This window comes from Barbus barbus (assembly GCF_936440315.1).
Source record: "Barbus barbus genome assembly, chromosome: 35".
Taxonomy (NCBI): domain Eukaryota; kingdom Metazoa; phylum Chordata; class Actinopteri; order Cypriniformes; family Cyprinidae; genus Barbus; species Barbus barbus.
In genome coordinates this window covers 8,815,117-8,830,010 of record NC_136763.1, presented here as the reverse complement: position 1 = coordinate 8,830,010, position 14,894 = coordinate 8,815,117, and the positions used below count along the sequence as shown (strand labels likewise).

Below are 14,894 nucleotides of genomic sequence, written 5' to 3'. Positions count from 1 at the left end.
GAGGGCTAAGTTTAGGTGTAGGGCAATAGCACACACAGTTTGTTCAGTATAAAAACCATTACGCCTATGGAGAGTCCCCATAAACAACAAAAACCAACGTGTGTGTGTGTGTTTGTTTGTTTTCATATACCGGTGGGGACTTAAACCTGAATACACACAGACTCAAGAGGACTTGTGTCACAGTGAGGACCTAAATTGAGGTCCCCACGGGTAAACAAGCTTATAAATCAGATAGAATTAAGTTTTTTGAAAATCTAAAAATGCAAACAGTCTCCTGTGAGGGCTAAGTTTAGGTGTAGGGTTGGTGTAGGGCAATAGAATATACGGTCTGTACAGTAGAAAAACCATTACGCCTATGAGAGTCCCCACAAGGATAGTGAAACAAGTGTGAGTGTGTGTAACAAGACTAATTTTTTATTATTTTATTATTATTTTGGTAATTGAAAAAAGGTAAGACTGCTTTTATTATCAGCTGATAATTATGACACTGTTTTCTGATTTTCAATTTAAGTTTAACAGGTAAAAATCCCTATAATTTCCCCCTTCTTCCTCATTTGTCTGTTTAGTAAGACCCACATCAAGACCACCCTGGAGGAAACGGTATTGTATCAGAATCCGGCTTGAGGTTTCCACTCATGGTCACACATACCCACAACAAGCAGATACATTTGGTTTCACACAGTCTGAATTCGACTGGGTTTCAGTGATTAATCTTAAAATGAGTTTCAGTGATTATTCATCCTGAGTAATTGTCTCCCTGCAGTTTCCCAGCTGAGGATTCAGCCATTCGAATTGATCTCCACCTAAAAATGTCACTTCCTGTCGGCTCAACAGACTCCTGGCACCAAAACCTCCTACCTGAAATTTCTTGCACACCTATGCTATGCAGATCCACCCCCACAACCCACATTTACAATCAGAGCAATGACTCATACTTACTCATGCTGGTCATTTGTGAAGCACATGCTTTTGTGTCACTCTAAATCTTTGAAAAAAAAATAATTACTATTTTAGGTTCCATAAAACCACCAGAGCCTGAAACACATAATATACTATTTAAAGAAGTGATTAAAATTCATGCTCTAAGACCTGTGGACTCTAGTTTCACTCTCTTGCATTAATTATTTCTCATTGAGCTCTACTGATGTCATTCTGGAATAGAGTAATGGTGTCAGTTAAACTGGGACTTCAAGCTTGACAATAACGTAGTTTGATGCTGGCTAGTAGCCAAAATGTTTGTGTGTGTTCAAGGGAAAAGTAAATTTCATGACTCATGGACATGTTCGGACAGATCTTGCTGACTAATGAAGGGAAATTACACTTAATCCTAGTGTTTCCAGCTGTTGCCTTTTTCATCGCCTACACAGGAGTGACAGATAATGAGCTGTATGTTTTATCAAAAGATTGGGTTTAGGATCAGCATGAGATAGGCCTAAGTATTACTGATGATGACTAAGTTATAGTCAAATATCACAAACGTGATCTGACTGAAACCCCCTGACCTTTTCTTGACATAGTTTCTTAGAAAATTAAGGAAACTGTATTTTAAAATTGTGATTTTGATGCCTTAAATAGCCTAAATAATAAATATATTTCATTATAATCATTTATTTAGAAAAAAAAAATCTCGAAATCATGAGAAAATATTTAGGTTACTTATATTTACTGAATATTTCTGGTTAGCCTAAACTCGTTAACTAGAAATTGTTCATTATTAAATTATTGTTTAGAAAAAGTTTTTATGAAAGAAAGGCAGGAGATCAAGGAACTTCGTTGGTTAAAATATGTGGAAACAACTTCAAAAAGATTAGTCCAAACTCTAGTCACCCAGAGCTTGAAATGTTTCTGTTTTTAAATGAAATTTTACAACTGGATGCTTTTCATACATTTGCATGTTTATTGCAACCAATGAACACTGAAATCAGCTTCATATGTTATCAGTCCATCAAGTCCTTCTTAAATAAATATTATCAATACATAATCTAATGTGCAATTGATCAGTGCAACAGTGACATTTAACACGTTTTGGCAAAGACATTTTCAAGTGTCACTCAGCAGTGTTTTGTCCCATACACCATCAGCGTTGTTCTTGTTTGAGGTTGTAAAGTTCATAGACTTGGATAGAAGTCCTCAGAGCCTCTCTTCCCAGTTCAAACGTGAACAATAAAGCAGCTCTGGCCATTTCATTGCGCTTGGGATCACAGTATCCACCACCTGTCCTGTATTTCTTGCTGATCCTGGCCTTTCTTGGAGCTCATATGCGAGCTGAGCCGGCCGCACAGGTGTCAGGCTGCATAACCGGTCCGTTCTGAACCGGTTTGTCCAGCAAATTCCCATCCAGGGAAATCCATTCTCGATAAGATCCAAAGCGCGTCTTGCTCAACACGCCACGATGGCTCGATTTGTTGGGAATGCGGTCAGAGTTTCAGCCTGGCGACAGCTGTTTCCATTATTAGTCCTCAAAACCTCGTCCTGGAGATGTTGCTTCTCCTCATCCGTGTCCATTTTTGCCTTCTTCAGAGGCAGAAAGTCAGTCTCGAGCGCAGTCTTGCCGCGGCGCTTCCTGGAGTGCCGTTCAGAAGCGCATCGGTTCTCTTTGTCCTCTTCTAGAGTTTCTTTAGGTTCATGAGGTTTCACTGCGACCTCCTTAGGAGTCAAAGTCTGAGGAGAGTCTTCACTAATCTCCATGGGTTCCTCTGGAGCCGCGTCGGGGGCGCACGGAACGACCTGTTCCTCCTCCGCGTCTCTGAGCAGCTGCGCGGTGTGGTAGATGTCCCGCGCCGCTCTCACGGTCATGGAGAGCAGGAGACTCCGGTGAAGTCTCAGTCCCCCGCGCTGGGTCCTTAATGAATACAGTTTACTAATAGAAAGAGCCATGATTCTCTTGGCCTCGACGTCCATGGTGTTTACAATGTATCAGAATCTTTCAGTTCTAGACCTTAGTTTTTAAACCTCTGAGTTTTGAGGTCTTCACAGTGGATTGCAAAACTAAGTTTTCTTCTTTCAGGGCGGTGTTTTATGTGCGCTTTGGTGACGTAAAGAGTTTCCATTCCCCTGGGTGTAAAAAAACGCCCCTCCCTTCTTGTCAACATACGTCATATAGGCACAGCGCTGAAGTATCATATGCTCTGTGTTGCCATGTCCTCCTATTATAGGAGGATATATATCCTACTCTCTACTTGTTTTGTTTAGCATAAAATAAGAAAATACATGCATTCAATTAGATGTTATTTCAATGTTATTTATGTACTACTGTTGTTGTTATTTTTGTTTTAGTTTATATATATAGGCCTATTTAGGTATATAACTAATTTATATATATATAGCCTATATATATATAATATATATATATATATATATATAACTACTTTAGGGTCAATTTATTTATTTATTTATTTATTTAGTAATTTAGCAGATGCTTTTATCCAAAGCGACTTACAAATGAGGACATAAGAAGCAATCAAAACCAACAAAAGAGCAACAACGTGCAAGTGCTATTACAAGTCTTGGTTAGCCTAACGCAGTACAGATAATTATTATTATTATAATTTATTTATTTTTTTTTAATAAAAAGACATAGATAAAATTAAATTAGAATAGAGAGTGCTAGAGTTAGAGGGTCTAAATAAAGTGAAGTGAAGTGAAGTGACATTCAGCCAAGTATGGTGACCCATACTCGGAATTCGTGCTCTGCATTTAACCCATCCAACGTGCACACACACAGCAGTGAACACACACACACACCGTGAACACACACCCGGAGCAGTGGGCAGCCATTTATGCTGCGGCGCCCGGGGAGCAGTTGGGGGTTCGGTGCCTTGCTCAAGGGCACCTCAGTCGTGGTATTGAGGGTGGAGAGAGCGCTGGACATTCACTCCCCCCACCTACAATTCCTGCCGGCTGGAGACTCGAACCCGCAACCTTCGGATTACAAGTCCAACTCTCTAACCATTAGGCCACGACTTCCCTGGTGATGGAAGAGATGAGTTTTTTGCCGTTTCTTGAAGATGGGTAAGGATTCAGCTACTCGGATTGAGTTGAGCAGGTCATTCCACCAGATGGGAACAGTTAATGAAAAAGTCTGTGAAAGTGTTTTTGTGTGTCTTTGGGATGGCACAATAATGCGTTGTTCACTTGCAGAACGCAAGCTTCTAGAGGGCACATAAGTCTGAAGTAATGAATTTAGGTAAAGGGGTGCAGAGCCAGTGGTGGTTCTGTAGGCAAACATTAATGCCTTGAATTTAATGCGAGCAGCTATTGGTAGCCAGTGCAAATTGATAAACAGAGGCGAGACGTGCGTTCTTTTCGGCTCATTAAAGATTAATCTTGCAGCGGCATTTTGGATTAATTGTAGAGGTTTGATGGAATTGGCTGGAAGACCTGCCAAGAGAGCATTGCAATAGTCAAGTCTGGACAGAACAAGAGCCTGAACAAGGAGTTGTGTTGCATGTTCCGAGAGAAAGGGCCTGATCTTCTTAATATTGTATAATGCAAATCTGCAGGACCGGGCAGTTTATTTGTATTTCAGATTATTATTATTTTTTTACAAGTAGTTTAGTGCTTAAACATATTTAAAGTTTTTTATTTTTTTCGTGTAGTCTTTTTGTTAAAATGTTATATTTTATTTTATTTTAGCTTTGTTACAGTTTCAGTTCATCAGAATCTGAATCAGAAGAGCTTGGTGTTAGGAGCTTCCAGTACAGAAAACATAGGGCAGACATACATATAATTAAGGTAATAAAAACACTAATGAGGTTTCATTTTTATTGTACACTAGTGTGCATGCACTTTCATTCAAATGAAAACAGCAACAATAAAACAGAACTAAATAAATGCCAGGGGGTAATAATATAAAATAAGAATAAGGGTACAATTGGGTATAGACATAATAACTTAAAACATAATTCCAAAACAAATAAATTGTCAAACAAATCATTTTAAAGTGTTTTATAGCTTTCTTTTTTAAAGAGTCTCTAATGGTTTCTGTATAGCCTTACTTCAGTCAATAAAATCATAAAGTTAGGGATTTTTTATTAGTAAACTTGCATTCATGAATGTGAAATTTGGCCAAAATAAGTAGAGTTATAAGTAGAGATAAGCATTTTTCATCTTCATAAAGAGCTTATTAAAGAGATATTTTATGATTATCTTATTTTAGTTTGTTTTATTTAAAAAATGGGAATGGGAATAATAAAAAAATAAATAAAACGCTGTTTTTTTAACGAAATCTGGCAACTCTGGCCTTAATAGCAGTACGCATAGCAATAGCATCTACGAAAGCATCATGAGCTTTGTTATAGTGGCACTGTATCAAATGTTTCATGACATCAGATGAGCTCATGTAATTACACTAATGACATGAGAACGAAATACATAAAATATTAATTGAGTGAAGCATAGAGTGTATGAGAAATAATAACCACCTGCACCATTTCACAGATTGACCTGAGTATTGTTGTTTATTCTTTGTTTTATTGTGCGATCTTTTAATCGAACTTACCCACCAAACTCGACTAGAAAAACATTTCTGTTGAAAAGTTTATCAATATGGCCCCAGTGTTTACACTTCTTTGGAAGCGCGAGACACCTTTTTTCTGTTTGCTCGACGTCACGTTTAATCTCCATATTTGGCGCATCCGTCGGTTCTCGGGAGCGCGCGCAGTGGAAAAGCCGTGACGTGCCTTCAGCGGAGGCATGATGATGTCACCGCGCACCATATATGGACTTGTCACCGGTCCAACAGCCCCTCCCCTTCTGAACGTAACTAGGAAGCAAAGCGATTGAGGTCAGATGGCAGCTGTCACTCATAGCAAAAACATAGCAATGGCTACCTATGTCCAAATTCAGACATTTTGTTCATGTGCAGCAGGGTTTTTTGCACTGAGAATTGCATTTTAGGTTATGAACGTGAAGCAAAAATAGCCTATAATAATATCATTCTTTCTGTCTTGTTTATTGTGTAGCCTACATACAGCATGTGGCCTAAAAACACATCTCTTCCATCTTTATTTGATCCTCCAACTCTAACACTCTATTCTAATTATTTTCTTCTTCAAAAAAAAAAAACTTGCACTCTATTAATTTACTAACTGCTTGTTTTCTTTATAGAAAAACACTAACACTAGCTTCTCTATTCTTTTTGTATTCTATCTATTTGATTTCTTTTTATTTATTATATAATAAAACGTCCTACGTGCTGCATTAGACTAACAGACTTGTCAAAGCACTTGCATATATATCATTGCTCTTTTGTTGATTTTGCATTGTCACTTTGAAGCGTCTGCTAAATGACTAATGTAAATATAAATATGCTATTTGTATAGCTGCAGCCTATTAACACTACTTCCTTATGTCGTTTTAGCATACTTGGAAATAAATCTCATTCTGATTATTTTGATTTATTGCTCAGAGTGATAGTAATCTTGCTTGTGAATGTGTGTTTATAGAGAGATTTTACATCATTACATTTGACTACAAATATGTTTAGTAAACCGAGTGACTCATCAGGCAGACCTTAAAGCCACTGCTTGTAAAAATAGCTCCCTCGTTACTGTTCTCGGACAAACTGCATTCCATGTGATCAGGTCTCCACTTAGATCCACCCTTCATTTCCATAAGCATTCTTTGCAGCTGTGATCTCAAGCACACATTGGTTTCACTATATTCACAGACCCAGAGGTTTTCATTCGCACGTAATGATATTTGCTAAACCTCAACCCTAACCCTCAAATAAACCTGTTGACATTATTATATTATTATATAGGCAAAACATTTTAAACAGTCAGTCCCATTTCAGATGTCCTCTCAAATCACTTTTCATTTGTAAGGACAAAAATGTGGCCTTGACAACTACAGCCAGCTTTTTAACTGGAGCTGGAGAGTGTGTGAATATCTGTGTGTGAACAGGAAACACAGAGTGTGGTAACGGAGGAAGGCAGGAGACAGGAAGGAAGCAGGTGGGGGAGGAAGTGAAGGAGAATAGTGTTACTAAAAGTAAAGGAAGGAGATAGAGGCGACAAGGATTTAAGCCTCTAGCTGGCATGAAAAGACATATGGTAATCCTTTAAACGGTTTAACACACCTATCGCAAAACTTCATGTCGCACACCAACTTGTCTTTAGCTTGGCATGTTTAATGCCTTGAGCGGCAAAGAAATCTAGGCCAGTTACCTAACCGAATTAATTATGAAACAGGTCAGGACTGCGGCAAAGGTGTGCTAACAGCCCTTTTATGGAAATGAGTGACAAACAATGCTAAAAATATGACATTTCTACTTACTGAGAGACTTACTGATTAGGTAATGCATCATGAAACCTCTACAAAACGCTCTACAAAATAAGAGATTATTATTTACACATTGTGATTGTTAGTTTGGACCAACAAGGTACTCAGAGTGATTGCATTCCTTTTTTTTTATGTACAAGAAATGTGTGTTGGTGCTCATACATTAAGGTGATTATGTTTTCAAGGTTGAGCGATGAATAGTTTCTGTAACAAATAACAATGGGACCGTTAGACATAAAGCCCATAGTTTGAATACAAATATGCAATAGAAAATTTATATGTTGTCTTTTTGCTCAGTCACAGAGCTTCACACTCAGTATAATTTGCTTTAGTATAATAGCTCATAAAATATAATACGTAATTATGTGCTGGTGAATTACTGACTATGAATGCAATTAAATGCAGAAATGTTTATTTAACAAATTACCACTAATAATAATACTAATGATAAGGCAACTGGGTTGTTTAAAAAGGCCATTTTACTAACACTTTATGTTATGGTGTCTTTATTAGATTTTACATTTACTTAGGCTACTATAGCAACAATTATTCATTTCATTATCCATCATTATGCATACTTACAAGCATAAACTGAACCCTAACATTAACCCAACAGTAAGTACAAGTTGTTAACTAATAATACTCATTATATATTTGTGTAATAACACTGTAAGTGCGCTCACATATATTAATAAATAGCCTAAAATTAAATGTTATATTTGTAGTAGGGCTGTCAATCGATTAAAATATTTAATCACGATTAATCACATGATTGTCGTGAGTTAACTCGCGATTAATCGCAACTTAATCGCACATTTTTATTTTTTCTAAATGTACCTTAAATTAGTTTTTAATACTCTAATCAACATGGGCATGGACAAATATGGATACTTTATGCAAATGTATGTTTATTATTAGTGAAACCATAGTCAACATAGAGCATGAAGAGTAGAAATCTTTCAAAGGTCATAGATGTTTTCAAAGAACATGTTCATGTCTATTAGACACATGAAAAAACAACATAGAAATACCAGGTTCCCATTACTTCTCTTTCTTTGCACTGAGCAATTTACTTACAAACCTGTTTACATTTTTGCAGGACAGGGCAGCTCTTCTTCTGACCATGCAAAATAAACATTTATTATTTATTATTAGATTTGTTTGCCTCATCGTCATTGTTTTATTTGTTTTTTTAATTTTTATTTGAAACATTCCCAAACACATTAACTATATCGAAATATCTTGATTCTCACCTTTATTGATTATGTTGATCTATAGTGGGCAATGGTCAGAGTAACCTAATGTAATCTATTAACTATGCATAAAAACCTGTTTATCGTTGTCATTCCATAGCATATTTTTAATACAACTGACTTTATATGTAATGCGAATTTAACATTGAAAGTTAATGTGAATAAAAACATTGCAAGTTAGGCTACTAATTACGGAGCCCCTTAGAGCTCATGGTGGTGGAAAGATTTCGGGGTGGGTGAAAAAAATTGGGGGTGGGAGGAAAAAATATTTTTCAAATCTTTTGCGTTCCCTCGCAAAACTTTGCGTTCTCTCGCAAAGATGTTTGCGTTCTCTCGCAAAACTTTTGCGTTCTCTCGCAAAGATGTTTGCGTTCTCTCGCAAAACTTTTGCGTTCCCTCGCAAAACTAATTGCGTTCTCTCGCAAAGATGTTTGTGTTCTCTCGCAACATCGAGAGAACGCAAAGTTTTGCGAGAGAACGCAAAAGATTTGAAAAATATATTTTCCTCCCACCCCGAATTTTTTTCACCCACCCCGAAATCTTTGCACCACCATGAGCTCTAAGGGGCTCCGTAACTAATCATAACACTTTCATTGTACAGAAAGAGAGCAAAGAAAGTCTAGTTCAAGCACTCTCAAAACAAACACATTTGCACTTGGTTAGATTTTTGTGATCTTTAAAATAAAAGATCAAAAGGATTAACAATGCACATTTTCACAGCTTTCTGTGATCATATTTACCAAGGGTACCAACAATTCTGACCACGTGTGTGTGTGTGTGTATATATATATAAACGCAATAATATATAAATAATATGAATATATAATAAATATGTGATATAGCTGTAGAACATGTTTGTTTTATATCTCAACGGGGATAGGCAGCATTGGTCCTGGAGGGCCACTGTCCTGCAGAGTTTAGCTCCTCCAACCCTAATCAAACACACATGAACAAGCTAATCACGGTCTTCAGGATCTCTGGGGCTACAGCAGGTGAGGGGTTTTTCAGGGTTGGAGCTAAACTCTGCAGGACTGACGTTGCCTACCCCTTGCCTATTCGCTGGAACCAGAGTTGCGTTCATGCACTTTTATTTTGAAAACTATCACGTGCATGCATGTTTTACATGACTTCACATAGCTCCTGAACCAAAGGGGCTAATATGTCGATGGAGGATCCTTTTTTCGTGGTTAAAGGGTAAGAAAAGTTGTCTTCCTCTTCCCTGTCTTAAAGTCTGTCTTCCGTCTTTGTCTAAACGACACAGGTTTGATATTGACAGGCTAAGTTAAAGGTAAGTGAAGCATCTATCTGTAGCCCCAGTTAATGTCACATTATTTGTGATTCCAATCGACTTTACTAATAAACAGCCTTAGTGTCATAATAAGCAAAAGTATGGCTGTGTTTCTAGTTAAGTTAAGCCTGAAAATGCCAGAGACTTTGATTGGTTACTTGTGTTGACAGGAGTGTAAACACACTCTGGTTTTAAATGTGTCTCTGCCATTCATTTAATGTAAATCAAATGTGTTCGTGGTATTAAAACATGTTTGATAAATTGAGACATCATCCCCTCATGACAGTGACTACCACCTGTGTAGAGATTGTTTAATATAGATAAACATCTTTCATTCCCATCAAGTTGAAAGGGTTTCACAGTTTACTCTTGTCTCTGACAGGGAGGTGCAGAAGGCCCTGTCCAAAGCACAGGGGCTGTTTGAGCGCTGGGAGGAACTGCTGCAGGAAGAGACCCCCGTCAGCCGGGATGAGCTGGACTGGAGCACCAATGAACTCCGAAACTGCCTGAGAGCCATCGACTGGGACCTAGAGGACCTGCATGAAACCATCAGTATCCTGCCATAAACCAAAGGCCTACGATGCCATTCAAACATCCTTAGTAGAACTTGTTATAAACACTTACAAGAACTTATAGGTATGCGTAGCAAAAGAAAGATGGAGGTGCCAAAAGACTATGCAGTCTAAATAAAGGAAGATACAAATGTTAGCGTTTTGAAAAAGGGCATAAACTAACGTCAAAAGTTTTGAGATGGTATGTTTTTTTGTTGTTTTTTAATTGTCTTCGAAATAAGTCTTTTATGTTATCCAAGGCTGCTGGTTAAAAATACAATAAAACAGTAATATTGTGAAATATTATTACATGTTAAAATAGTTTTCTATTTAATTATTTTTTCAAATTTAGTTTATGATAAAGCAGTTTTTTTTAGCAGCCATTAGTCCAGTCTTCAGTGTCACATGATCCTTCAGAAATCATTCTAATGTGCTGATTTAATGCTTAAGAAGCATTTCTTATTTTTATAAATGTTGAGAACAGTTGTGCTGCATAATATTTTTGTGGATTGTTTTTTCAGGATACTTTAATGAATAGAAAGTTCAAAAGAACAGCACTGATTTGAAATAGAAACTTTTGTTACAGTATAAATGCCTCCTTTAATGCATCGGTAATGTATATGCTGATCTCTTTATAGTCCTTGACTGTATCAGGTATTGTGGAGGCAAACCCTGGAAAGTTCCGTTTAGGAGAACATGAACTCCAGGAAAGGCGGGAATTTGTGGAACGAACTCGTAAATCCGTGCAGGTATCAATCCCTGTCCCAGTTTCTTTTTTTTCATTTTATGTTGGAGTTCATATGCATGAATGTGTATCTGTATGTAGCTGATGAAGGAGCAGCTCTCTAGTCCCTCAGCTGTGGCTCAAGCAGAGAAGAAAAACAAACAGGTGAGTGATTAATTCACTATTAAACTGAAATGAATGAGTCTATATGGTCACATGTGTTAGTGACATCAGCACTTGTGTCCCTGTCTGACAGGCTCTGCTGGGGGCCACGGCAAAGGATCGTTACGCCGGGCTGGAGCCTCACCTGGTGTCTGCAAACTCCAGATACATTCAGGAGCAACAGGAACAGCAGCAGGTAAAAGACAGGAGGTCAAAACATGGCTTTTTCTCATTTAATATGGATTTTTTCTTATCCAGCATTATTTGATAAGCTTCACAGAAAACAAGGAAATGTGACTTTTTGTACAAAGCAGTTCACATGCTTAATACCACAGGTTTGAATCTTAATGTCTTCTTTATTTTATGCCATATGTTTTTGCATGCAGCTGATCATGCAGGACCAGGATGAGCAGTTGGAGCTGGTCACAGGTAGCATCCGTGTCCTGAAGGACATGTCCGGCAGGATAGGAGATGAGCTGGATGATCAGGCAGTGTAAGCAAAAAAACACATGATATTAAAGAATGAACAGTTTTGCATAATTGTTTTTAAACACCAGTATTTGTTTTATACTCAATGTTAATATATGTGCTTTTTGTCCCAGTATGCTCGGTGAGTTTAATGAGGAAATGGACCAGACCAGTTCCAGAATGGACTCAGTGTTGAAGAAAGTGGAGAAGGTTTCACACATGACCAGCAGTGAGTGCATTTACTCCTTATTGTATGTTCCTCTACTTGTTTTCTCATGTTTTTGAATAATAATTATCATTTAAATTTGTGTGTGTATTTATATATGCACATAAATATACACAGTGTAAATATACAAGTTTTCAAACTTTTATTTTGGATGCCATTAATTGCAATTAATCGATTTTACAGTCCTATGCTCAAGAAGCATTTCTCCTTATCAATGTTGAAAACATTTATGCTGCTTAATATTTTGGTGGAGAACGTTTATTTGAAATATATTGGGGTTTTTTATGATGTAAAAGTATCTACTATCACTGTTGATCACTATTGTCTTTGCTGAATAAAAATCTAAAAACTTTTTCTTGGTAGTGTATCATTTTATAAAACTTATAAATTTAGGTTTTCTCAAATCCACCCAAACAGATTCACATTTATTGTTTTTGCAAGCTCTTTTCTTTCTTATCTAGCTTAATTCTGCAAGATTTAAGAGCATTAGATTTTGCGATATTTTGACTTCATGTTTGTGTTTTTGTGTGTTGCAGGTCGGAGACAGTGGTGCGCTATTGGAGTTCTTGTAATCATACTGATCGTGGTGCTCATTCTGTTATTCGCTCTTTAAACCAGACTGTTCTTCAGTTCGGCCCTCCATCATGCCAAAAGCTTACAGAGGAAGTCAGAATATCACCATGATTCTTCCACCTCAGCTTCCGTTATCTTTGTGAGAAAGAGTTCAGTTATTTTTTATAGTCTTTTTACCTGTCTTTTTGCCTTCATCTAACCCATATGTCTTCTGACTCTCAGCATTTCACTCTCTTACTGCTTTTGGATTGGACTCATTGTCCTTGGCAGGTCTATTCCAGAATTTCACTGGTGCCGAGATGGAAGTTAACGGTTATTGCATTTCTTATGTTTTATTGTGGTACAAGTGTAAGTGGGGATGAGGAATTTGATATTCCCTTATGTTTTTACATGTTTAATTATGAAACCATACAGTAATTGTGTACATTATAAATGCCCCTGAAAGAGGTTGACATTACATCTGCCAGTGGTTCACCAAGCACAATGAGTAAAGCAGGCTCATAGCGCCCCCTAGATCTGCAACTGGCAGTACCACCATCAAACAACCTCTGATGATGTGCTCTGGAATTATGGCAAGGAATATAGGATTATTTAAATTATGTTTTTAAAACAAAGTCAAACCTTGAGGTTAACATAGGCGTTTCACACTATTTGCTCTTCCTTTATGGATAAATCTAACATTTTATTGCTTCATTTGAGTGAGCTTATGGATTGTTTGCAGAAAAAAAATCACTAAGTACTTGGGTTTCCCATATTTTAACATATGATTTTATGCATTGCTTTTGAGATGACTGTATATTGAACTGTAAAGTTTCATACAACTGTGGAGATATGTGTAGTCATCTGACAGACACTTGATGGTGTGGGTTATGCCTTCACTGCATGCCACAGTGATATTCCATACCCATTACTCCAATACATATATAATATATATGTCATTTTAATATTTTTTTTTAAAGGAAATTGCTCTTTTTAATTGCAGTCCAAATCAGCAAGATGCATGTTTTGAAAGTCAGCTAATAACTGAGCTGATTAGACCCCACAGTGAGAATCGTTACTTGATATTTCTATTCCTGAACTTGATCTCAGATCTAATATTGTGCACATCTATGGGTGTGCTAAGGAACATTTTGTACTCAAATCCTCTGTGCCAATGAGTTGCTTCCAGTGTACCCTCTAATCTGGGTGTAAGGACTCTGGGTGAATGTATTTTGTTCAATATAAATGTGTTCCTCTTTCAGCTTCAACTGAATATGACAAATTTCAGTATTGCTTTGTCTATTATAATTTTGTAATATGATATAAATAAACCCGTAAATAGCTGCAAGTCAGATTCAACTCCAAGCATAAGATTTTTGAAAAATGCAAGCCTTAAAAAATGCCAATACTCACTGTTGCTCAAAACGTGGAACAAAGTACTAAAACTTAATACCTCTTATATGCCCATTTAGGGAAATTTGGTACGTATTTGATTTTATTTTACTTGCAAAGTAATGTCTTTCAGTGCTGCCTACATAAATGATTGTTTCACAAATTGAATGCCTTTGTCGCTTGTTTTTGTAAGCGTTTGTATTATATAAAACTTTTGCCTTTATTTTGGCATCTTGATAAATCTAAATGGTTCCTGATTAAAGTATATGCCTTTGACATGTGGTTTCAGTTTTCATTTATCATGTTATTTTCAAATTATATGCATCATATTATGGAATAACTTAATGGCAGCTCTCTGATAAAAAATACTTCTGTGACATCATTATCATTTTTTCACAGTAGAGATAAATATCATGAAACATAAAATACATCCTGTAAAGCTGTGTTAAAATGACTGAATCATGCATTAATGGAATAGTTTAAAATGAAATGAGTTTACTTCTTTGAAACAGATTTGGAGAAATGTAGCATTGCATCACTTGCTCACCAGCAGATCCTCTGCAGTGAATGGGTGCCGTCAGAATGAGTCCGAGTCAACTGATAAAAGCATCCACTCGAATCCAGTCCTTCAATTAATGTCTTGTGACGTGAAAAGCTGTGGATTATTTTTATGTTTTTATCAGTTGCTCAGACTGACGGCACCCATTCACTGTAGAGAACCCATTGGTGAGCAAGCAATGTAATGTTATTTCTCCAAATCTGGAAATCTTGGATGCCCTGAGGGTGAGAATTTTCACAAAAAAAATTTGGGGGGTGTTTAATACTTTTAAAACAAAAGCGAAACAATGATTTTCTTTGTTACAAAGCATTTTATTAAGATGTATTTTCATAATTTCTCCACGTTTGTTTTTTTTTACAGTAGTTAATGTGCAATTTTCTTTCTCGTTGGGTCACAGTAAAGGAATTCACAAAGTTATTGGCACTTGGAACACAG

General features: G+C 36.8%; 2 protein-coding genes across 3 annotated transcripts; one reads left to right on the top strand and one right to left on the bottom strand.

The window, feature by feature from the left end:
- Positions 1-1,874: 1,874 nt before the first annotated feature.
- On the bottom strand, positions 1,875-2,986 carry LOC306854932 (immediate early response gene 2 protein-like). Its single transcript, XM_079393253.1, has one exon. The coding sequence runs from the start codon at positions 2,899-2,901 to the stop codon at positions 2,380-2,382; it is 522 nt and encodes a 173-aa protein (XP_079249379.1). The 5' UTR covers positions 2,902-2,986; the 3' UTR covers positions 1,875-2,379.
- Positions 2,987-9,479: 6,493 nt separating this feature from the next.
- Positions 9,480-14,175, top strand: LOC306855029 (syntaxin-10-like). 2 transcript variants are annotated; one of them, XR_013782891.1, is made up of 9 exons: positions 9,616-9,731; positions 10,208-10,377; positions 11,031-11,125; positions 11,203-11,265; positions 11,357-11,458; positions 11,649-11,755; positions 11,865-11,959; positions 12,493-12,668; positions 12,752-14,175. XR_013782891.1 is itself a non-coding variant. In XM_079393412.1 (8 exons), exons 1-8 carry the CDS (start codon positions 9,697-9,699, stop codon positions 12,567-12,569), a joined length of 744 nt encoding a protein of 247 aa, XP_079249538.1. In that variant the 5' UTR covers positions 9,480-9,696; the 3' UTR covers positions 12,570-14,175. The 2 variants fall into 2 exon arrangements, 1 of the variants encoding a protein (XP_079249538.1); XM_079393412.1 differs by having other exon boundaries at positions 9,480-9,731; positions 12,493-14,175.
- The last annotated feature ends 719 nt before the right edge of the window (positions 14,176-14,894 follow it).